This window comes from Lepisma saccharinum, chromosome 29 (genome assembly GCF_977018435.1).
Source record: "Lepisma saccharinum chromosome 29, izLepSacc3.1, whole genome shotgun sequence".
Lineage (NCBI taxonomy): Eukaryota > Metazoa > Arthropoda > Insecta > Zygentoma > Lepismatidae > Lepisma > Lepisma saccharinum.
The window spans coordinates 34,108,692-34,135,257 of NC_139257.1; the positions used below are offsets into that span (position 1 = coordinate 34,108,692).

Below are 26,566 nucleotides of genomic sequence, written 5' to 3' on the forward strand. Positions count from 1 at the left end.
TGTGTGTAAAGCATATGTTGTGCATGAAAGTTACACATGTATCTTCAGAATGCATTTATCATTCATTTCTGCCATTCAAAAATACAGTTTGTGTGCTTGTTTTCCATTATTAGCTAATGTGAAATTAACGGTTTTGAAAAATGTTTCATATCGTTTGTTCCAAACAAATGCTTTAGCACATACTTCTATCCCCCTCTTTGCGTAATTTATGAGGATAATAACATCTTTGTTACTACTACTACTACTACTACTACTGGTAGTAGCAGTAATAATAATAATAAAGCCATTATTAATGTTATTATTATTAGTACGTTTATCCTGGTACTTGCCCACCCCCTTCCGGACAAAATTCGTGGTTGCACCTCTGGTGGTATATTTTTCCACATATTTTGTTTGACAAAAATAACTTGAGTAATTAATTCGGCATAAACTGGGAAGGGGAGGGGAATGTTCTACCTTTTTGGGGGGAGTGCATCATGGGCCTGGGCACCCCTGGTGAGGGAAGATAAATTACCAGTTGAAATTCTATTCTATGTATGGGCAATTCCATTGTGGCGGGTGTGAAATTCATATAAATTTACATTCATTGTATTATAATTATTCTAAATCTGCATAGTTTTCACTTTAATTTCATGTATAGTAAGTGTATAGTTTGAATATAAATAAAATTAACCTTGTTTGTCCACTTTCACATGGAATGGCTCATATCCAGTATTTGGAGAACAATAGGTAACTACAGAATTTCCCTTCAACACATTTCTTTTCAGACACAGTATCAATCATTATTAACTTCAGTAGTTACAAGTACGTAAATATTTTTCTTTACATATAGTATGCCAAGACAATGTTGTTAGTATTGGGTGATTCCCTCGTAGAAGCTCTAAACTTTTGTCTATAAAACTGCCACTTACTTAAAGTTTGTCTTGAAATTTTGTATGCACATACCTTCAACAATGTAAAACAGAAACTAACCCTCGCAATAGATTTGGACTCCAGCGACCTTCATTTGTTTTATTCCGTGACAATGCATCTTGGTAGTGTTGGCTCGAATGTATTGGTATTACAATGTGCACAATCGAAGAGTGTGTGTTCCTTGTTCATAAATACTGGCAAACTGGTTCATTTAAAATGCCAAAGGGTATTTCAGACTGAATTTCGTGTAAGACGTGTACCTTCAAAGTGTTGTATCCAGAAATCGGTAAGAAAGTTAGAGACAACGGGAAGCATTTGTCACACAGCATTCAGGAGGCCGGAAAATGTCTGAAGAGATAAATCAGGATGTAAAGGAGCGATTACTGGCATTACCATCAAAATCATTGCGAAGACTTTCCCAAGAAACTAATCTCCCATATTCCACGTGTCAAAAAGCTGCAAAAAAATCAGAACTATCGAACAATCGCAGCCCTGAAAGAAGCTATACATCAAGAGATTGAAAGTCATTCCCGACGCCACTTTAAGAAAAGAATTCCAGAATTTGGAGAGACGTGTACAAGAGTGAAAGGGGACCATTTCAGCATTGGATATGAGCAGATCCTGTTTTACATTGTTCAAGGTTCTCACTTATGACATTTATTGTTTAAATGCAAATAAAATGCTATTGGTTGAGACCTACCATCGTAGTGCATATATTTGAACTTGTATGGGTACGTTACACACCAACCTACGTATAACGCTGTATAGAAGACACCAATTTTTCATAAAATGTTAAAAAAAGGCATCAAAATGCATTTTCATCACACTGCCTGTTCGTCAATGTGTCCTCCCCTTGATTTGATGACAGCTTTACATATGAGTGGCATTCTTGCTGTGAGTTTTTCTAATGTCTCTGTTTTCATACCTTCCCAGGCTTCCAGTAGACACTGCCACAGCTCCTCCACAGAGATTGGGGTTCTTGCTTTTGCCTTCCTGTCAAGATCCTCCCACAATAGCTCAATTGGTGACAAATCAGGTGATTGTAAAGGCCAAATCATTGACTGCAATGTTCCTTCTGCTTCCTTTCCTGCGACATATTGCTTACACAATTTTGATGTGTGTTTAGGATCATTATCCTGTTGTAGAACAAATCCTCGACCAATTAATTTTTCCCGAATGGTACACCATTGCGTGAAAGAATACGATGATACTGTTTCTGTTCCAGTGTTCCTTGCACTCTCACTAAATCACCAACCATATTGTTACCAAAACATCCCCATACCATGACACTTCCTCCTCCATGTTTCACTGTTGGAATAATACAAGCTTCCAAAACTCTTTCTCCAGGGCGGGGACGAATGTATTGGCGGCGGTTAGAACCAAATTTTTCATATTTTGATTCGGTGCCCACCCAGCGTTGAATGACATGGGTACCTGTGGGAAACCCTGGGGGGTAAAGGTGGTCAGGGGCGTGATGCTGATCACATCACCCCCACTCATGAGCGGATCAAGAAAGTGTGGGGCGTTACCCCCACACCCCTTATACACCTTCATGGTGTGATGCTAAGCACAGGGGAGCACTTTACCTTTTACCTTTTACCGTTCAAAGTACTTGCTTTCATTGTTCGATGATCCAGTTAGCATGATCTTTGGCCCACTCCAGCCTTTTATGCTTGCGTACGGCTTTCAACAATGGTTTACAAACTGCTACTTGACCAAATAATCCAACTGCATGGAGACGACATTTCACTGTTGTAACAGACACTGGTTGCTCTCTTGTTTCATTTATTTCTGCGCATATGTCCACTGCCGAACACCTTCTGTCACGCTTACTGAGGATCACAATGTGGTTGTTCTCGACGATAGACGTCTTCCTTCGACGCCCACAGCTTGGCTGATCCTCATGACTGCCAGTTTCCTCTCTTCGTATAACTGCTCTATGGACACTGCATTAGGAAATGTTTAATTGTTTTGCTATTTGTCCGTTTGACCATCCAATTTCCTTATATGCACATGCCTTGGCCCTAATTTCTTGGCTTATATTAGCCTTTTTCCCCATAGTGCTGGTAAATGCAAACTTGTTCCCGCCTTTACGTCCAATTGGACACTAATACTTTACAAGTTTACAAATAGCACGACAATAGCAGGTACTGTAGGTTAAAATTACACACAATCACTTCTGGTGAGTCAGTAGGCTGATACAACCACTCACAATCAGTAATATCATTGCAACCTTGAAGATTAACATAGCGAGAATGTATTAAAAGACAGTGAGAACTCGTTAAGAGCATACTGATAACAGAGGAAAACGTTTATAGAAGAGGACTGTACACTGATATTACATAAACATCATTCGATAAATAGATCAAAATTTCCAAGACATATCAAAACAGCTTTAAAAGCATTCTATAAATATCAATAGTGAAATTCCAGCACAGTAGTGTCACCTGTTGTCACATTTTAAACTTTACTTTCAGTGAATTACAAATTTTTACAGGTGAGTCTAAACTTTCTGCCGCTAGTGTATGTGCATACAAATTTTCAATACAAACTTTAAGTAAATGGCAGTTTTATAGACAAAAGTTTGGGGCCTCTAGCGAGAGAATCACCCTATACCTAACACATTTGCATGATTTAAAAATGAGAAATAAGCACCATTTATAAACAGCATACGCTATGATGAAATGTTGTAAAAGCCAAGGTTGCAATATAAGCTGCACCTAACTTTACACAGTGGAAATTTGGATAAAAAGTGCAGGTTATTTTTGGTTTTGAATTAGTGGTAGGCCTATCTGAATTGATTATAGGTGTCGTAAATATATCAACCTTTAGTACTCCATATAAGCACAGTTAGTTTTGATGCATGTTAGACCATCAGCACTAGTCCATATTATCACTGTTAATATCCTTACCTTCAAGGTGCTGCCAAGGTGGATGACAGAAAATCCAGACGTTATAAAAACAGGAAGCGAGTTCGTGGACCAACTAATCACAGTCCTACTCAGCACCAGCATGTTCGTGGCTGGTTTCATTGGATTTATCTTGGACAACACAGTTCCAGGTAATCTCACTGTGTCCTTATTTGCTTTGCATTTTCTTACCAGATTCTGTTTAGCAAAGGTAATAGTAGGCAAATTGTCCATCATTATTTTTTTATTCTACATCCTGTGTTGTTTAAATTAATTAAATTCTGTTGATTCAAAATAGATGTTGACCTCTACTTATTTATTTCAATTAATTGCCACCTCAGTGTTGAAAATAGTGATGAACTATTCTTTTGCTGTTAGGTGTACAGTGAGATGTTGAAGTATTATGAAGCAAATTATCCATCACCATGTTCACACACTTTGTTTTACGCAATGAGAGCTTCAAGAATTAAAACAAAATGATACACAAGATGATGACAACTTCTGCACCAGCGCACACAAAAATCTAGTGCTTCAAAACACGTAGGATGTTAGAGAAAAATCAATGAAAATAGTCACTGATAATTTGCTGATCAATACTTGTGCATCCCACTGTACACTAGTTGAATAATAGTCTTGTTAGAAATTCATTTAGTAAAAATCTATTCTTCCCGGTGGTGTAGTGGAAACGTCATAGTCTTGTAAACAAGGAGCCCTGGTTCAATACCCAGTGAACTCACATAGTAGTTCGGATCCCACTTTAAGCTGTAGCTCCAGTCCCAATTAGCCTATCTGTGCATAAAGTGGACTTAAAACAATAACTTGATCCAATCCAAAGTAATGATCTAGACCAGCAGTTCTTATAACCTGTGGTACATGTATGACCCCTCTTACAGACAAAATGCCTTCCCAGGTAGTCGATGAAGACAAAATATTGCAAACTTTTATACTTGTGATGAAGGTTTGTGGATAACAGATTGTGAATTTTTAAATAAACTGATTTAAAAAGATATATTTGCTGAAGATGAAAATGAAGCAATATTTTTTATTGTTAAATTAATGTCAGAGATTGTAATACAAAACATCTTAATCTACAGTTAATCAGGCAAATTACCTTCTAAATTTTCATGTTTGCTCACAAGGAAATTTTCTGGAAATATCCCAAAGGGTTCTATTGAAACTGATGCCTTTCATAATGACATATTTGTGTGGAGAATGATTTTCTGCCCTCCTTTATCATAAAAATTGGTATAGAAATAATTTGCTAAATGTTTGACCAGAATACAAGTTCCAGCTACTAAGCCTAACATAACAAGACTTGGAAGTGAAATGAAAGCACCAGGCTCCTCGGTAAAGTGGTATTTATTATTACAATAAAATACCAGTATGATATAAATTGTATTGCGTAATTGTAAAAATATTTGATGTGCTTTAGAATTTCAAATATTAAGTTAAGGCCCGAGATCAAGAACAACAACAAAAGCTCTATAAAGGTGGTGATTGGTAAATGAAAGATTAAGAACCACTGATCTAGGCGATTATTGCTGCACTGTTAAAATAACGTAAGGTTATTTTAGTTTCTTGTTCATGCCTTGTAATCAAGGGGTCCTGAGTTCGATAGCCGGTGGAGGTCCATAGTGGTTCGGATCCCACTTTATACTGTAGGTCCAGTCCCGATTAGCCTTACTGTGCATAAGGTGGACTTAAAACACCAAATCAATAAAACAATGATGGATGCAGTAAACGTGGATAGAGCATTACCTACGTAAAGTTTTGTGTTTCTGCTTTGCAAAATTGGAGAGTTTTTCCAATTAATTTCACCCTTAGTGAATGAAGGCAGTGAACCTTCAAAATTAATTGGAAAAAACACTCTGTGCAACGCAGAAACACAAAACTTCACGTAGGTAATAGTTTCTTGATCTCTAAAATCCTCTCTTTGCTGCATGCATCACACACAAGTATATATTAAACAACCTCGATTTTGTTTCCGATTTTAAGAAGCAGATGTGTGACTTTGTCTGCATGTGAATTACATTTTAGAGAATATCATTCATATATTTATTCCAAAGTAACAAAAAATGAAAATGTGCCACATGTATCCACACAAGCCTTGCATTATCTCTGTATGTCTGAACTTAAATTTAAGGCACAAGCCAAAGTTATGTCTGAGCATATTTAACTTTGATTCCACTCTTCGCAGGCACTGACCAAGAGAGAGGTTTAACCAAATGGCGTCAAACAGCCAAGAAGGACTCGAATGAAAAAGATGATGTTCAAACTTGTTACGATTTACCGGTTGGCATGAACTTCATCAACAGGTAAGTGGAACGAGGTAAAGATCTTGTGATGTTTTGAGCAAGATTAATTTAATATCTAATAGGGATGGGACAGATTATTTGGCACTCTTTCAGTATCCGCCGATATATAAGCATATCTGTAAAATTACCGAGCCAATATATCTATAAATATCTCATAATTTAGTGCAAAATTCTGCCATTTTGTTATAATTTTTATGGATAAGTAAATGTCTAAATATGCAACTTCTTTTGCACTGCAGTCACCTGGAAACAAACATTTATTAAGGAGGTCAATGATTCATTCAGGTTCATCAAGGACCATTTGGAATTTTTTATCGGATCAGTAGAATATCGGTATCGGTAAATTTTATATCGGTACTTTATGGGTGTCAGCAAAAATGTCATGTCAGCCCATCCCTAATATCTATGCAAAATTTAGCTGTAAAGAATATAAGGGTTAAAAGTGCATAATGCTACATCCATATTCCTCATGTAACATACATTCAGGAATGTAGTCCAGGGGGTCTGGATCCCCCACTGAAAGAGTTTCAAAGTTCTAAATTTAAATAAGCATACGTATCTGTACGGTGGTGGTTGTTGTGTGATGTGAAGTTACTTTTTACAACCAAACTTACGTAAATAAGGAGAAAATAGTACTCACTGTATCCGCAAAACTGTTTTTTTCTTCTTTGTTCTATTAATTTCAGGGGCCACTGCCACCATCCTCGTTGGAACTTGCACTGTTGTTAACTGTATTTCTGCATCCATGTCGTCTGCTATTTCCCAGTGTTAACTATTGTAGTAGGGGAATTCAAGTGTGGTGTGCCTGTCTGCTATCGATGTTTAGCTCATGTGGGAAGTGCATTATGGCATGTGTTTCCTTAATTTTTGTGTATACGAGTGTGTGGGCGGTGTGCTTGACTTGTACCTTTGAATTTTATGGCTATTGTATTTGATGTGTTTAGCAAGACCAGTAGTGGGTTGGGCTTTTTTTGCATCTGTTAAGTGTTGTTGGATTCTTTCATCGACAGATCTGATGGACCTGCCGATGTAATGTGCCTTGCACTCACACTCCGCATCGTATAAACCTGGGTTATCAAGGGGGGAGAGTAGGTACCATTTGTGTTTGAATAGTATATATACTACCGCATCTCTCTTCTCCCAATTATGAAAACTTATGTAAATATAGGATTCAACTGTTATAAACCTCTTCTGTATTTAATGCATACTAATAATAATAATATGCAAAAAAGTAATAATCAGGGACTTTATTTTTTTGTTAGCTGGAACTAACAGCATTTTTATTCTGTAAATCTTCCATTTAATCAGACCAATTGCTTCAATTTCAAATTTTACATATTTCAATTAGAAATAAGCTGGAATGCATGCTGCTATATCTCAATTTTACACCATATTTTTACCTATTCATAAAATGGTAATTATTAACATAAAATGGTAATGGTATTTATTATTACTAATAAAATGTATTATTATTAATAGTAGTAGTATTACATAGGAGGTGTGGCTAGAAAAAAAAAACGGATTGATGTTGCTGTCGACAAACTGCAAGTGCGACAAGGTCAAGCGGTGCATGAGTGCACAACGTGATATCCTGCCTATCAACTGTGTGATTGCCCAGGATGCGCGGTGCTCAGTTTCGCTGTAGCTTGTGGATGAAGTGAACCTTACATCTGTGCTCCGTCAGAAAAAATGTTAAGTGTGAAAGTGGAACAGCTTTCAATGTGAAGTTTCTTATGATACTCGGAAAATCCACCACAGAAACTTACGGTTTGTTGAAGGAAGTGTACGGAGATGAGTGTTTATCATGCACGCAAGTGTTTGAGTAGATTCAAAGGTTTAAAGAGAGATGAGAAGTCATCGCGGACGATTTTCATCCTGGACGGCCTTGCACATCAAAAACCAAATCAAACATTGCAAATGTCGGTGAATTGATTCGACATCCGTCGGATTGTGTACGTTAATTGGGTACCCGAAGGTCAAACTGTAAACCAACATTGTTACATTACAGTGCTGATGACCCTTCGTGAGTGAGTAAGAAAACGTTGACCTGCTTTGTGGAAAAGCAAGTCATGGATTCTTCATCAGGACAATGTTCCTGCCCACACGGCATTGTCTCAGTGAAGGCTTCTTTGGCCGAGAATGGGATCCCAGTGTTAGAACATCCACCCTATTTGGCGGATCTTGCTCCGTGCGACTTTTTTTATTCCCAAGCACTGAAAGGAACCAGATTTACGACCGTAGAATCTGTGAAAACAAAAGCGACTGAAGTCATGAACATGGTTTTAGAAAGTGATTTCCAGCACTGCTACCAGCAATGGAAGATTCGTATGGAGTGGTGGATCGATAGTGCAGGGGAGTGCTTTAAGGGGATGATGTTCATATTGTACAAAATAACCAATAAAATATATTGTAGCTAGAGTCCGGTTATTTTCTAGCCACACCTCGTATAAGACATTTGGTTAGTTTGTTAATACTTCCCGAAATACAAGGAATATTCAGAAAATAAGTTCCATTTGCACATATAGCTGCTGCAGCACTGTGGTCACAATTGTATGCATGCATGCCATGTTCCTTGAAAAGGCACGGATGCCATTTGCAGACATTCGGACAGCATCAATACATCGTGCTGTATAATTCCATGCAGGTAAAACAGCAAGAACGAAAAGTTAGGTGAAACCAGGGTTGGCTTGATACCTCAGTTACACAGTATGCCAGAGACCCAGATTCGACTTCTGCTCAAGCCTGCATTTTTCACTAAAATTTCTACTTGTATGTTGTAATGTTTAGGAAAGCCAAGAAGGCTCTTTAATGAATGATATGGAAATGTTCATAGTGATGTGCAAAGCAGCTTACTGTATGTGGTACGTAAACCTTTGGTTAGAAATAATGTAATCATGCCCTACATCCCAAGTGATTTTCAATTTAAAATTCTTCCTTGCTGATTTGTGATTACACAATGGGGTACAAAAACAGGTGCCCCACTAAGGTGGTAACCATGTTGAAAAGTAGTACAATATGTACACAAGTGACATAAGTGGCTTGTAAATATATAGTTTTGTTTTGGAACTTACTTTCCAGATAACACTCATATATTTTTAAATGTGTGTCTGATTATACAGGTGATCAAAAAGGATACAACCTTATGGGAAATGATTTATTGTGCAATATTTACAATCAGTGCTGGAAGTGGTCGCCATTGTGAGATTCACACAAGTGAATACAATGAATCAAGTTTTTAAAGTTTGCTGTGAAATTTCATTAACAGTGTTTTGAATATTTACTTGCAATTCAGGAATAGATCTGGCCATAACCCCCTCAGAGATTACTTGTCCATGAAAACAATGTACCAAATATGCCATTACGTTGTTGGCAGTAGCACTGTCTTGTTGAAACTACATATGCTGTAACCTGTCTGCATGTATAGTGTCAACAAACTCGTCCACCTTCTGTATGTATCTGTCAATGTTCACTGTGCCATAAAAGAATGTTATGAAGATGTGACTGCATGACATTAACCTCTTGTTTACCAAATATCTCGATCGAGATATTTCGACATGTTCGTAGATTTTACGTCATAATGTTGCTATTATACGCTGGAATTGCAATTTTCTTCTTTTATATTATTGTTAACACATATTCTGCACTGTCAAGACTCTTGCACGTCTTGTTCTTCCATAAAAAGGGAGGGGGGAAATGGTGGGAAGATGGCAGCTTCCTTTGAAATTGAGTCAGTGGTGCATAGACATGTTTGGGGGGTACAAGTTGTGTTCTATTGCTCGTATGATAATAGTGCATTTATTTTCTTGTTCCAGACATGCCAGCGATCATTTCCATGCGTATCTTGACAATGTCCTGTACTTTGTTGTCCAGGGACGGAGGGGGGAAGGGGAATTTTTCATCCCCTGCATCCATATATACACTCAATGTACATAAATTTTATATAGTCCGATTCTATGGTTCAATCCGCATATAACGATATATCATTCGTCTGTCTAGGGCAATTAGCCTCTGATCTAGACATCTAAATGAAACTCTGCATTTTGCTTAAAATTGGCCCATTACCAGGAGCTTACCTGGCAAAATGGGCTTGGTAATCAAAAGGTTAACATGGCTGAAGCATGTCAAAGAGATAACAAAACAAAAGTCTACAGCAACAATTTTGCCTAAGGTTTTTTTGATCACCCTGTATTATGAACTATTGATCTCTTGTATTTCTTAATCGTTCCTACGAGCCCTGACCAATTGTTCACATCATTCCAGGTGGAAATGGAGCAAGCATATTCCTTTTTTGCCGCCATATGAAGGGTTAAATCTGAGAGTTCTGTTCAAGAAGGAAGACGTCAGATAGATCCAAGGATAGAATCCAGTGACAGTGTAGGTACATTTGACTTTGAGAAGGCATGGTCGAAAGTGTGACAGGAACTGCCAGTTGTGACTTTGGTCTACTTCATCGTGGATGTTGTACATAATTGTATAATGTGTCCATTATTGAGCATTTGTCTTTATCCTCTATTTTTTTAAATAAATATATTCTATATTGATTTGCAAGCTGAAGTCGACACATCTCATAAATAAATCTGATGCATTTTTCTGTACATTGGATAAGCTAATTTTGATTAGCCAATTGGAATGTACATTTAATGAATTCAAAATAAGAAAAACTCTACCAGATGTGGAAACCACAGGAATATATAATATAAGTTGTTCATGTTCAAAGGATTATGTGGGACAAACAGCAAGGAAAATGGCAATAAGATGGCACAAACACGATTTGGACATTATAAATCTAAACCCAAGAACTGGTTTGTCAGCTCACATCATTGAAGAGAAGCATTTGATTAAAAAGAGAAAGGTTTTAAAAAGATTGACGGAAAACATAGAGTTGAATGTCTGTGAAGCTTCGTTCATTGCAGAAGAACACTGGAATAAATGAAATAATGAAATTGGTAACATAAATCCAGTATGGAGTCTTCTTTTTTACAAATGGATTAAGCCACCATCTTTAAAATTTAATGTAACAGAAAACATGAAGAGACTTTGTGAAAACAACGATGACTTTGAATTACCTGATGATACTTGGGATTCATAATTTTTCAATATTTTAAATAAAAAATAATGTGGTCAATTTTTTTTTCTGAAATAAAAATAAAACACTGTTTCTTTTCACAGTTAAGTTGCTATATTACAACAATGTAACATTGACAACATCCATTATATAAGGGATTCTTTTGTTTAAAAAATTGCTAACCATTGTTATAACTGTATCTTTAGTCAAACTAAAAATAAATGTCTGATGAAGTGTGTTTTCCTGAAACGTCACAACGAAACTGTTTTCTTATGCTTGTAATAACCGTAAACTACAGGAATATAATTCTACAATGCATGCAATGCGTACATACAAGAAAAACTCAGTGCTTAATCCATAACAACCATAATTGATCTTCATCCTTGTGATTTTCCCAAGGCGAGAGTGAGCAAATTAATTTTTGTATTGTGCAGTTAAATTTTTGTATTTTCATTAACAAAAGTTACAGTATCTAGGATAGATATGGTAGTTCGGATTTTTCCTCTGGCAATGCTTATGAGTGTTCATTGGTTGGAGGTTGTGTGGAATTTTTGCTGTCCAGGGTGCCAAATGGGGTGGACTCATTTGTTGTCAAATTTAGTGTCAGTTTCTGCTGGATGTCTGTGATGATATTCTCTGGCAAGGAGGCCTGTTGGGTCAGAGATGTGTTGTGGTGAAGAGCCTGGTCTTGGCAACTCTAATACTTGCTTAAGCACTCTATTTGTTCTTGTACAATGCAGGGAAGTTAGCATTGGCATGTGGCCTTGTACACACCAGTGGATGCAAGTTTGGTAGGCTCTTCCAATCTAGATTTTGGTTTGTGTGCTATACTGATGTTGTGGGGTGGTATGGGAATGCAATCCATGTGGGTTTGGATCATCTCTGCATTCTGAGTGTCAGAAATGGACTTTGGCTTTCATGCACAGCTGTCACTCTGTGTATCCCTTGTTCAGTGCTATCTCCACGATTACTGTTATTTCATCTTAGATGTCCTCCTCCATGGAATTGTATGTGAATGCTCCCATACGAAAGTCAAGCCACACTCCAGCTTTCTGTTTTGGGGAGGGGGTGGATGGGCTGGTTTCCTGTATGCAGGAAATTAGTTTTCTCAGGATATCAGGCAGGTGATTTCCGGATAGACTTTCGAAAGCTAATATCACATTCTCCTTCAGGGATTGAAATGCCGTCTCTACAACATCTGTACTCCGAGGCTGGGTCCAGTTCTAGTCCCGTGTCCCTGTTGAGGTTTTCCTTTTCACCGTGGATGGTTATTGCTTCTTTGATGAGTCTGTCCCAGTAATTGGATGATTTATTGATGATCTTGGTGTTTGTGAAGTCTATTCTATGGCCCTTTTGAATGGAATGTTCTGCTAACCCTGATTTTTCTGGATGAAGATTTTTGATGAAGCTGGCATGTTCTTTGCATCCTTGTTCAATTGTCTGCCCAATGTAGGCTTTACCACAGGTACAGACAATATGGTAGGTAAACCCCGGGTGTCTTCTGTCCTAGGTCGTCTTTGGGGTTTCAAAGTCTGGTTCTGACTTTCTGTGGTGGTTTGTGGATCGTCTTAATTTTGTGCTTTGCAAGAATGCGGCTGATGACTGCGGAGAGATTTCCAGATGATGGCTATCTTCTTCTTTTGTTGGTTGTCCTTATTGTGTATTACTCGCTCTAGAGTCTTGTTCATGATGCCTTCCGTGTATCCATTCTGTCTGAAAGCTGTGCGCAGGTGTGTCTGATGGAGATAGCCCAGTGAAACAATGTAGAGAGTACTGTTGACCGCTGGGCTGGGTGGTGAAAACTGTTGGTGTTAAGGTATAGTCAGTGAGTAGGTTTCCTGTATACACTGTGTCCTAAGGTCCCGTTCGGTTTGCGGAAGGCTACCATTGGTCTCCATAGTGAGTCTGATGTTTGGGTGCTAGACATGCTTCCATACGGCGAAGCAGCACTACAGACGTTTCTGGACCCTCTTAACAACCAGCACCCGAACATCAGATTTACCATGGAGACAGAAACCAATGGTAGCCTTCCGTTCCTGGACATCCTCATCACACGCAAACTGAACGGGACCTTAGGACACAGCATATACAGGAAACCTACTCACACTGACCTATACCTTAACACCCTGAGTTTTCACCATTCAGCCCAGCGGTCAACCATACTCTCTACGTTGTTTCTTCGGGTCATCTCCATCAGCGACACAGAGCACCTTCAAGATGAAATAAGACACCTGTGCACAGCTTTCAGACAGAATGGATACACGGAAGGCATCATCAACAAGACACTAGAGCGAGTAATGCACAATAACGACTACAAACAAAAGAAGAAATAGCCATCATCTGGAAACTTCTCCGCAGTCATCAGCCGCATTCTTGCAAAGCACAAAATTAAGACGATCCACAAACCACCACAGAAAGTCAGAACCAGACTTCGAAACCGTAAAGATGACCTAGGACAGAAGACACCTGGGGTTTACCTACCATATTGTTTGTACCTGTGGTAAAGCCTACATCGGGCAAATGGGGAGGACAATGGAACATGCAGCTTTTGTTGTAAGAACGGCCCACGAGGCCGAAACACGCCCTCTCAATAAAGACAATATTATTATTATTATTATTATTATTATTATTATTATTATTATTATTATTATTATTATTATCAAAAATCTTCATCCAGAAAAAATCAGGGTTAGCAGAACATTCCATTCAAGAGGGCCATATAATAGACTTCACAAACACCAAGATCATCAATAAGTCATCCAATTACTGGGACAGAATCATCAAAGGAGCAATAAACCATCCACGGAGAAAAGGAAAACCTCAACAGGGACACGGGACTTGAACTTTACTCAACCTAGCGATAGTGGACTGGGAGTGTGGACATGGCACCTGATTGACCTGTCACCTACACTGTAACCCCCCTGCTTCTCACACACGTATAACCATACCCTCACTATTCTCTGCACTTCAATCCCTGAAGATGAGTGTGACGTTAGCTCTCAGAAGCCTGGCTGATATCCTGGGAAAACTTCATCATTCACTGCCAGGAAAGCTTCAAAGATTACTTCAATAGATAATGTCGTCAGTAACATTGAGACATTTGGCCCTTTCAGTATGCCAAATTTCAAGTGAATCAAAAAATGCAAGGTCGAGGACCTTGATGATTTGACATGGAATTACCCTTTTGGCTAATTGCGAAGATGAGGATGAGAGATGATATGATGAAGGGACACTCACACATAACACCCAGGGCTCCTGGCATCGTAGCATGCTGTGCTAACCACTCTGCCATGGAGGTGAGTTAACATTCAGACAAGTAGTTAGAAGTAATATACACTTTTGTATTCAAAATTGCATTGTGTATTATTTATTTACAGTAAAAAACTTTTCTCCAAAAATGTATAAAGAGATGTAGGGTAGAAGAAAAAAGGAACATACATGCAAAATTGAATCCTCAAGATTGTAATAGTTTCCTGAAAAAAATCAATGAACCACTTGAATATTTCAGCAAAATAGTATGAAATTTTAGTGAAATTCATTGAAGATTCCAGAAAGATGCTAAAAGATTTATCATTCAGCAGAGTTACCTGAAGATTTCTATTTGGCAAGAGTAGCTTTTTTCACAGATGCTTAATACTGCTTCAGTTCAATTGGCATGAATGCCTAGAGACCTCATATATCTGGAAACCATTGTGGGCACATCAGTCACAATGGAACCACTTGATCATTTTCTCCAAAGAACTCCCCATCCTTCAAACGTAGGTGATATTGGAATGTATTTTGACCATCTCCATCTGCAATAAATGTTAAATCAATAATAAAGAACTGCATTTGAGGGAAAATTTTATGGAAGAAGAGTGTGCAGCAATGCACCATTGATTTCTTATGTCTAGAAGATTTATCTGAAGGACGGTTGAGTGATTGTCTATTTTGTTATTTACTGAACGTGGCAATCAGAATGTAATATAGGTTAGAAATATGAATTGGAGTTATCCAGACTTAATATCTACAACAACTTAATTCTTGACTAAACTACCTAATGAAATAGCTTTTATTATCCAAAGGATATAACTTACTGAAACTAAAACTAATTTTCATAATGTAACGGCCAAGGCATGCCAGAGTGACTTTTTCATTAGGTGACACATAGTCAACGCATTGAGTCACATTGCCTATGCTTTCTGCTTTCGAGGTGGCTTCTATACAAGTAGCACACCAAAGAAGAGGTCCATAAACAATTGACTGTGCAGGAACCATAAGTTACTAAAAAGTTATGTTAAAACTGTGAATCTAGCAGGAATCAAACCTGGATCTATACTTTTTATTCCATTGCCAGTGCCCCTTAACTATACACAATGTTTCCGTAACCATGTTACAAACTTTCCGGGATGATGGAAGGAGACAAAAGCATCAATATGAGATAATCAACCCCTTTCCGGAAAAGCCTTGTTGAGAAGTTACAAACCAAAACCATAGTGACGAGAAGAGTATACCAGCATTGTGGGCTCACATAAAAAGTGTTGTGTACGAGACACCTGTGGATAATGAACTCCTGGCAAGAATCCTTGCTTCCAGGGATGTTAGAGTGTATGCAACAAAGCTTCTTGCAATGTTGCCATGCCTGCATCGATACTGGAGGATGCAAATATGAACAACTGCTATAAATGCATTAATCTTGGCTCGTTATATATGATGTTGTAATGGTAGAAGACAGTAATTTATTTATCAAAGCTGCAACTTTTTTTTTTCATAACCATCCCAAATCTTGGTTAAACTTTGGGTAAAAATTTATTATGCATCGGACACCTGTAACTCCTTCGTTTCGTCAATTTTTGACATTCGTACTTACCTATCTGCTTCGTGGAACATTCTTTAAGGTGTATTCACGTTTTTTTTCATGAAAGTTATGTCAATTATTCACATTACGAGTACTTTTCCATTTGCGTTGTCTTGCTTGCGTATCACACATTATGGTGCATAAACCTTCCTAAATAATCGCACGCCGTGCTAGTCTTTTGTTCATTATGCAGTGTTTCAACCTTCGGAACCCAAGAAATACCCGTGAACGAAGCTGATGTAATTATTTTAACTATGTTTACCTAACCTAACCTAACCTTACGGAAATGGTTTGTGGGGCTAACGCCAATGGTTTGAGGGGCTAACTTCAATGGTTCATGGGGCTAACATCGATGGTTTGTGGGGCTAACGAGGTATTAGCATAATTTCCAATCCGGCCACGAAATTAAGTATTTTTGGTGAATTAGGTTGAAACACTGCATTCACACTCCAAATCGACAAAACACTGTCACATTGCATGATCAACCAGTAGGCTATCGCCATATTGCATGTTCTGTGTTAGAGAACTGAGAAAACGAAGAAAGAAATAGCCATTACATGAATTTCCGCTATCATACATTCCCACATCACACAAAACACCTTCTAGATGTTAGACAATGCTACAGGAACTTATTACCATAAGTAGTTTCTTCTGTGAAAATGAAGAAATCTGTCCGATGGATAGTAAACTAGTACCAAACTTTGGTTTTGTTGAGACTATTTTATGCTCAGATGGGCTAATCGGGACTGGACCTACAGGTAAAGTGGGACCAGAGCCACTGCGGTAGTTTCGCATCCTAAAAAAAGGGACTGCATGGAACCTTCTACCTCCCAACAAAGGTTTTGATTTATAACTCTTGACTGGGGCATTTTCGAATTGAGATTTCTTATCTCTTATGTCCATAAACAAACAACGTATCTGCTAGTTTCTCAAGGTCACATTCCCTTTCCTTTTGTTGGATTCCCCTACAAGTTTGTGGTTTGCATACCTTTCATGTCAGAATGGTTTTGGAAGCCTTGAAACTTCTGAATGAGGCATTTCTGGACAGGGGTTGCTTATCTCATATTGATGCTTTTGTCCCCTACCATCATCCCTGAGAGTTTGTAACATGATCACGGAAAAACCACCAATACAGTAATTCACATTAGGGATGGCCAAAGGCCTCCCCCATGGCGCAGTGGTAGCGTCATAGCCTTGTAATCAAGGGGTCCCGGGTTCGATGCCCGGTGGAGGCACAAGTGGTTCGGATCCCACTTTAAACTGTAGGTCCAGTCCCGATTAGCCTTACTGTGCATAAAGTGGACTTAAAACAGCAACTCAAACCAAGGGATGGCCAAATCTGGATAAAATTTTATCTAGATATTTGATAAATTTCTGTCTGGATATCCAATATTCGGATTGTCTGAAAGTTCCGGATAATCTGAATGTGTGCAATATCCAGAGAGCAGGCGCGGTTGGCCCTATAGCGCACAGGATCAGTGAACCCCCAGTAATATACGATAATCACCTCGAGAATGAACAATAAACAATGTCTTTACATTTTCACATTATTTCGCTAAAAACTCTACACAATAAGTCATGTATTTGTGCCCGTAATACGGTGAACTCTTTTGCTGAGAAGAAGAAACCGCGATTCGGCCGCCCTGATACAGACCCTCAGTTGAACCCCCACAGGACAGCTCTTGCCATTGTGAAAGCTTCGTGCGGGAGCAGAAGCTCGAGGAGGGTATAGGACAAAATACATGGGAGATGAGATTTGCAGAACCTATGTTCAACCCAACGGTCATGCGCAGTTCGTTCTCTCGCAGAAGGCGCGGGACAAGGCTCCGATCTCGCTGCTTTCTCCCTTCCAGTGTTGCCCTGTGGGGTTCAAGTTTGAAGCGCACGCATTACATATTCAATCTTCTCTTGTATCATTTTTGCACCGAAGTTCTTGGAATAAATGCAAGATTGTGGCAGAGATGGATGAGTGGAAACAAATAAAAGCTGGAATTAGATGCGATGAATTAAAATAAAGGAGATACATTACCAAAATAGCTCGTGCATGCATTCAGAGGTTTTTCCTTAAAGGTGGAAACACTTCGGGTTCGCGAGAGAGAAAGAATGGCGCGAAGACGTGACTCGCTGTCGCTCGGTGTCAATCGTCTCAAGTTTGTTAGTTTTTGAAGTGCTTGGATACTTGTTGGAAAGTATTAAGTGATGCTGCGAGTGAAGCGAGGGATGGACTTTACCTAGGTTATGTCACATGATGCAGTGTAGGCGTTGCTGTCCGCGCAGGTAAGAAATGACCGATAGAAATGCACGTAATTAACGTAAACGAACTTCCTTGTCCACTGAAAAAAAGCATGTGCTGGTCGACCAGCCCCAAATTCGAACAAAGCTATCTTGTATCAATGAAAGGGTCTCAGGTTCGATTTCTAGTATGTGCATGCCATTAGTTGCCATTTCCCTTCAACAAATGTAGGACCAGTTCTGATTAGTCAGCATGGACGTCCGGAAGGGGAAAAGGGGGCCGCTCACCATGGAAATTGAATGTAAACCAAAAATTATATATTACACGCATATAATTTAATTTCAGTCACAGTAATTTTTGGTAATTATTATAAAAGCGTTGCAGTAACTTCAGACTGAAGGAGTGTTTTTTGCTCCTCCTGAGGAAAAAATATATTACTTGCCCCTACTTGAGGACGTCCATTCCAACAAAACTCAACTTTTTTCATAAAGGCACAATTTATTGTAGTTTCAGCCCTAAATTTATTCGCACGCCCCTAATACAAAACCTTATACTCCCATATAAAAAAAATTCTGGACAAATCTTTTAAGCCCGCCCCCCATCCTTTTGTTAGGCGAAGGAAGTTTATTTTGCGGAAACTGAATATATGTCACATGACTTCAGTGAACCCCCGGGTAAATAATGCACGAGCCGCGCCTGCCAGAGAGCATTATGTTTGTCCATTTTACGGGCTATCCACAATATTTTATTCATCATTTTCATATTTCACTGCATGTATTTTCACAAATCCTTCATCAAATCTATTCTATCCGGATATTCGGATTATCCAGATTATTTGTTGCATCCGAAATGGATATCCATTATCCGGATTTTGTGGCCATTTCTAATTCACATCCAACTATGTTTTACGACAGTTTAAGGTGAGTAACAAACTCATCTGAAGGAAGCCCACACATTTATAGTCAGAGATCTTATAAGCTTACAAAATAACTTTCATGACCATAGAAAAGTGATGCATCTAACCTTTTTAATAAGGGGGTGATGTATGGCAGATCATAGCATGCCTCTGTCCTCCTGCTGTCTTCAGTCTTGTATTGGCCCTTCCACTTCACAAGACCACGTTCCTCAGGTGTTCCTGGAAAAACAATGCATTATAAGGATAAATGCGCTAGAAATAATTATCTATTACGATTGTGAGATACTTAATAATTTGCAAAATGTTGTTGTTAATGGTTCTAAATTAGCATGCAATGTCTATTGCTTTTAACTACTTATTCTAGCACTATGTTTAGATACAGCAGCTTGTGTGGAAAATGACCCAAAAAGCTGGTACCTGAGGAAGATGACAACATAGATGGCAGTGTGATCATTATCACTTATGATTTTCTTATGAAAGTAATGCAGCTTCGTTAGCTTTTAGAATATTGTGTAGATTTGTGTCTTCAAAGGCCATAAGTGAATTTATGGAAACAGTTATATTTGTGGAGTGATTTGCAGTCACAAATTGGCATTAATTTGGAAAGAAAAGTAAAATAAATAAATAAATAGCATGCGTAACACCAGAAGAAACTTTGCAATGTGATTCTGGACATCAAGTGTTGAATTGTGTTTATATAACAGTTGGGCTGAAAAGTTCATAGGCTGACTCATAGATGGCGTTACTAGAATTAAATCCATGTGATTTTTACTTAGTACTAACCTTCAAAAGATACGTGTATAAATTTCACAGCTGCCGGATAATTAGTTCGTGAGATATAGCATTGTGAGTGAAGCAGCTTTTGTTATTGTGAAAAAATGGATAAAAAAGAATTTCGTGTGTTAATAAAGCATTGCTTTTTGGCGAAAAAAAATACTGTTGAAGCCAAGGCTTGGCTTGATAAACATTATTCGGACTCTGCACCAGGAAAATCAACCGTTGAGAAGTGGTTTGCTAAATTTAAACGAGGCGAAATGAGCATCGAAGATGATGCATGCAGTGGACGCCCCAAAGAGGCTGTTACCGACGAAAACATCAAAAAAGTCCACAAAATAATTTTAAATGATCGTAAAGTGAAGTTGATCGAGATAGCTGAGACTTTAAAAATATCAAAGGAACGTGTTGGACATATTGTGCATGAATATTTGAACATGCGAAAGCTCTGTGCAAAATGGGTGCCGCGCGTGCTCACAATCGATCAAAAGCAACAACGTTTTGATGATTCGGAGCAATGTTTAGCGATATTCAACCGTAATAAACACGAATTTTTCCGTCGATATATTACAATGGATGAAACATGGCTCCATAACTACACTCCAGAGTCCAATCGACAGTCAGCCGAGTGGACTGCACGTGATGAACCGAATCCAAAGCGTGGAAAGACGCAACAGTCGGCTGGCAAGGTTGTGGCATCAGTATTCTGGGATGCGCATGGTATTATATTCATCGATTACCTCAAAAAGGGCCAGACCATCAACAGGGATTATTACATAGCGTTGTTGGAGCATTTAAAGGATGAAATCACGAAAAAACGGCCCCATTTGAAGAAGAAAAAAGTGCTGTTTCATCAAGACAATGCACCGTGTCACAAATCAATGAAAACGATGGCAAAATTATATGAATTAGACTACGAATTGCTTCCCCATCCACCATATTCTCCAGATCTGGCCCCCAGTGACTTTTTCCTGTTTGCAGACCTTAAAAGAATGCTCGCTGGAAAGAAATTTAGCACTGATGAAGAGGTAATCGCCGAAACTGAGGCCTATTTTGAGGCTAAAGAGAAATCGTACTATAAAAATGGCATCGAAAAATTGTATGACCGCTATAATCGTTGTATCGCCCTCAAAGGCAACTATATTGAATAATAAAATCGAATTTTGTCAAAAAAATATTTTTTACTATGTTAGCCTTCGAACTTTTCAGCCCAACTGTTATGTAGAGTTTATTTTTCTATGTTATTACAATATAAATAGTATCCAGAGAGATATTTCATACCACACGTGTTGCTTGGAAGCGAGAAGCCGGTAATCAAATCAATACAGCATCTCGAACCGTAGGGACACAAACTCAGACTGAACAGTTTTCTTAGGAAGATTTTAGACAAAAGCAGCATGCGACAAATGGCATGGGGATTTAACACCAAAGTGACACGGGTCCTTCGGTCCAAAGTAGCTTTCAGACCGAAGGAACATGTGACACATGTCGCTTGGGAACAAGCCAATCAAGAGCAATGTTTCACACTGTAGCGGCATGACAGCGTTTTGTTGGTAAAATTATCAAGTGTTGCTTGTTGCTTCTGTGGGAAATCTCCTTAAAGCAAGACACTCATTGCGCATATGCGAACAACAAACTGCGGCAACATGTTGCAACGTATTAAGGAAATGGCCCAGTTTCAAAGACAAGCAATCGACAAAGAAACATGTGCAGCTTATTGTGTCACTTTGGTTTGTGTTGCCTAGATCTGTTGTTCGCACAATTATCAGTAAAAGCTTGCTGATTACCAACCAAAGGCACCATGTTGCTTGTCACTTCGTTGTGAACTCCCCCTGTGGCACATCACTTCATTCTGAGTACCCTTCCTTTAAGGAGCTTTCCGACCAAACAAGCAGCACGCGAATACGACACATGAACGTGTGTTAAACGTTTCACTTGCTGAACAGTTTGCTGGACCCTCATGTGCAATGAATAATATTTTATAATCTGAAAGTGTGTGTCACTAGTCACATCAGTGTGAACATCCCATGTCGCTTGTCCCATTGGTCTTACACTGATCAGTTATCATCATCGCTGCGATAAATTTCAAGTGGAAGAAAAGCGACAGTAAGTATCAAAAATACAAATGCTTCAGTGTGTATTTCTTTTAAAAATTGTGTATAATAATAATAATAATAATAATAATAATAAACCCTTTCGTGTAATTCATACACAAAAATTCAGAGTTACCAAGAACATTCCATGCGTATATTTTCTCCCGTATATTAATGAAAGTCACGATACCAGGACATGGTCGACTGTTTATAATGTCGGTTAATATCTTCACGGCCACTGTACCAAATATGATAGCAATTATCATATTCATAGAAATGCTCCAAGTAAAAGATCAGACGTTTCAATGAAAATTCCATTTACTTCCATTATAAGCGGATGAATTCCACATGCATGTGTTGACACCAGTGCCTCTAGCGGACATCATAATGCAGAGGTACTGCCAGAGTGCAGAACCATGCCGTGTTCCACACTATCTATTCAAGGTTCGGTAGTTTAGAGATAGCATCTAATCTCTCATCTTCAGGTGAAACAATTTTTTTTTGCTGGTGGTGGTGATCGAACCTATGACAGACCTGTTATTTTACTGTAAATCTGATGCACTAACCAACTTACCAAATACTAAATTTAAATATGAAAATATACTTGTTTAGTATTTGTTGTATAATCAAGGGTTATTTATTTCTGCTGATCTTATTGGAACACAAGGATTATATTGGTATCATGCAGCTTTGAATGACAGTACCAAAGAAGATTTATGCATGCTACTACTTGTAATATGCATAAAATATTAACCAGAAACTTTACTTTTCATCAACTGAATCTAAGATCCTTGTAGATCTTTCGGAGACAATACAAATGAGCTCATATTCTTGCATAACTGAGTATCTTGATGAGTAATTAATACTATGTATTAGGGTGGATCAAATGAAAACGGAACATGGGCCACAGAATGAAATACAACAAGGCTTATTTCACAGCACTTGTCCCACTGTTTCACCAAGCGGTGAATACCCTGCTCATATTGACCAAGATCGGAACCAGTTGCGAACATTGTCCAACCCTTCAATGCCTTTTTCAACGGACCAAAGATATGGAAGTCGCATGGTGATAGATCAGGGCTATACGGTGAGTGTTCCAACACTGTCCACCTAAACATCACCAACGTGTTCTTTGATTGATTGAATGAATTGGTGTTTTAAGTCCACTTTATGCACAGTAAGGCTAATCGGGACTGGACCTACAGTTTAAAGTGGGATCCGAACCACTATGTGCCTCCACCGGGTATCGAACCCGGGACCCCTTGATTACAAGGCGACGACGCTACCACTGCGCCATCAGGGAGGCCGACGTGTTCTTTGTAACAGCTGACGTATGTGGCTGCACGTTGTCATACAGCAAAACCACTCCAGAGAACAACAGGCCGGGCCATTTTCCTTGATTGCTGCTTGGACAATACTGCTGCCCGACCACCTATGCATATCACGTGCTACTATCTAGGGCAAGTCCATTATGCAGTAGGGGTTTCCTTCCTTACCTCCTGATCTACCTCTACACAAGGTTGTTGCCACACACATACATAAATATAACCCAATACATCCACTGTTTCGTTTTCATTGGATCCACCCTCATATAAGGTATATTAAACATTAACCAGAAATTTGCAATAAAATCTCCAGTAACATGCCAAGATGAAACATCAAATGCTTGTTTACTTGAGACCCCTATATTAATGGAAGAAGCTCCGTAGTATAGCAAAATGGCACCATGCATAAAATTGGAGATGAAGTTATTTGTTTCCTGCATGCTAAGGGTATTGCAAATGTAATTATCCAACATCATCCTCACTCTCCAGACTTAGCCCCTATCAATCATTGAGTCATCACACCTCTTAAGGAAGCCCTTTCTGAGAAAACACTTCACATTTGATGAAGTTCAGCAGCTGACAGACTTTGGTTAATACAGCAACCAAAGGCCATCGACTCGCTGGCGGCACATTGCCAGAAACATCATCAATGAAGCAACTATGTTCGACTGTGAGTAGTGCAAAATTCTGGTTATATACAGTGGAACGCCAATTTTATGTTCCAGGATTTTAAATATTTTCAGCATGATCCCCTGAAAAACAAAGATGAGGTTCCACTGTATTGAACTAACTTGCAAAGTTTTATTGAGTAAATTATGTTAAAAAAGACTGACATGTTTCAATTCTCAGTGAAAAAAGCTAAAATATTTTGTTCATTTACCATTCTTAAAAACAAAAATACTCGCTAATATGGAACTGAAGATAACTAACTATTTCTGATAATAATTAGAGGCACATATTTTTGGTAAAAAAAAAAGTAAAATTTCGATACAAAAACAGTCAATTTTAGGTTCAAAATTGACTGTAAATAAAATAAAATTTTGCTGTTATGGCGGTAAAAAAGGGGTATTTATAATTAAATTTTGGATTTAAAAATGTGAATATAATTCTAAATTTGATTTAAAAACTGCTCTTACTAGACAAAATAAACATATCCCTTCTAATAGTACATTTATGTCATCACCAGAATTATAAGTTTATTCCTGTACAAAGGTGTCTATTTTTGCTTCTCAAATATTTACAGTAGAATCAATCAATTTTCCATAAATTACATAACTCGCAGGATAATTCTGACTTCAGAAAGTGTCACGTCGGTAAATAAACTCTAAATTTCGTCTTTAAGAGTCTATATCGCATTTTGCAATTCATTTCGCATTATTTCGTGACAAAATAGGGTGGGGTAATGCACCCCACACCTTTCAGAAACAAAAAATTAACATTACAATGTGTTATTTCACATTTCATGTTTTGGTCAAAAAATAAATATGCATGCCTCTACTGATAATGATTTAGAACTCTCAGAATACACATAGCATCTTTATAAATACAAGTGACTAACCAGGTACAGTGTTATCAAGCACAAATCCTAGGAGGCCTCCCACAAACATATTGGTTGATAGCAAGACGGTGAAGAGTTGATCTGCAAATTGGCTTCCTGTCTTAATGGCATCAGGATTAGCTGATAGCCACCTTGGTAGCACCTACAGATCAAAAACATCACGTTAATGACAAGTAAGGAAAAACGTATTCAATATTACAAGATTTGGAGCTTTATTAGCAATCTAAATTCTATTATCTCAACACATAAGTAAATGAAAAGGCAGGTTCATCACCAATTTTGTGTGATTTCTTGGATCATAGTGGGAACCAAACACACTAGAAATGGATGACAATCAAAAATGTGCAGGTGTATTTGTGGGATCTGATGTGGTCAAGTGGTTAGAGCTTTAGCCTACAGGCAATCCCTGGTGGGTGCTAGCAAACGTTTGCTTTTGACCCATCATGAGGCAATTGGAGAACTACATAAAAAGATGTAGTAGCTGGCTCCATTCTTCAAAGCTGGTAGACATCATCCACTGGAGTCTCTTATATATCCAAACAACTTTCAAGGTGTACTGACCTCACAAAATGCCATGCTGCCACCACCGGTTGTGTTCTATTGGACCACCGACATTGTGGATCGTCCTACATTGGTTTCCATAGTAGCAGTGGACTATTGGGCCAAGTTTTACCTTGTATTTTTCTTATTTTATGTAGTTTTTCCGCAATTTTTGGCAAATAGCAACAATGAGTATGAAATTAATGAAGAGACACCATTCCATGCTGGGGCTCAAATCTCAAAGTTTAAGTGGCAAGTTCGTGAGTACACTACTCAACAGAGGTAGCATGTATAGGTGTATCAATAAACAGTTCACTGTTCACAGTGAAAGAAAATTACACGAAAATTCACGTCAATGCTCTAGAACAGGCATGTCAAACCCGCGGAAAGCGGGCCACGTTTACAAAACAAGCAAAAAACCAAACTTTATTGTGGTTTGTGATCTAGTTGTGTGTTTTCTGAGGTTTCCTAATGACGGAGTGAATCCAAACCATCACTTGTGCTCCAAATGCTAAAATAGATTACATAATGAAGAATACGAACCACCTACTACTGTTGCAACTGAAGATGTCAGTGACACACCCCTTGTCTCTGAAAATGAAGAGTTGCAACAGCTAAACACAACAGCATCAGCAGTTGGAGTGTCACCTGTTAGAAAGCCTGGTTACCTGCAAGGCAATCCACAATCATATGTAAGAAGAAAACGAAAAGAGTTTGTAACAGCAGTAGATGTGTCAACTGGAAGGAGCCTGTCCAGAATTTTTCAAGCTGACTCGACCTTCCCTTTGGCAGAACATAATGTTATTCCACAAAGTGAGTGTTGTGAAAATTATGGTTAAAAAATATAAATACAGATGCTGAGTCATGCACAACTTACAACCAAAAGGTTCAAGTTATGTCTATTGTTCCCAGATCTGTTACTAAACAGCAGATATTAGAACACATCCCAAATTCTACCAAACACATGATTGATAAAATCACGAAGACTGGTGGTGAAGAATGGAATTTTTGGCATACCAGACCCCTACTGTGGACATCCCATTTGGACAAGGACTTACAGACAGCAGTGCCATTTTACACAGACGATTA

The 26,566-nt window shown here is 38.4% G+C and overlaps 2 protein-coding genes across 2 annotated transcripts in view; one reads left to right on the forward strand and one right to left on the reverse strand.

The window, feature by feature from the left end:
• LOC145981334 (solute carrier family 23 member 2-like) overlaps positions 1-11,452 on the forward strand; it is a 91,244-nt gene extending 79,792 nt beyond the window's left edge. Inside the window, exons 12-14 of the mRNA XM_083114548.1 lie at positions 3,832-3,973; positions 6,019-6,136; positions 10,397-11,452. Of these exons, the coding sequence (XP_082970674.1) occupies positions 3,832-3,973; positions 6,019-6,136; positions 10,397-10,484 (348 nt within the window). The 3' untranslated portion in view covers positions 10,485-11,452. The remainder of the gene's footprint in view (positions 1-3,831; positions 3,974-6,018; positions 6,137-10,396) is intronic.
• A 3,100-nt stretch (positions 11,453-14,552) lies between these two features.
• Positions 14,553-26,566, reverse strand: part of LOC145981580 (solute carrier family 23 member 1-like) — a 93,272-nt gene continuing 81,258 nt past the window's right edge. The window contains exons 12-14 of the mRNA XM_083114930.1: positions 24,938-25,079; positions 19,295-19,406; positions 14,553-14,995 (exon numbers count right to left, since the gene is read on the reverse strand). Coding sequence (XP_082971056.1) covers positions 14,926-14,995; positions 19,295-19,406; positions 24,938-25,079 — 324 coding nt within the window. The 3' untranslated portion in view covers positions 14,553-14,925. The remainder of the gene's footprint in view (positions 14,996-19,294; positions 19,407-24,937; positions 25,080-26,566) is intronic.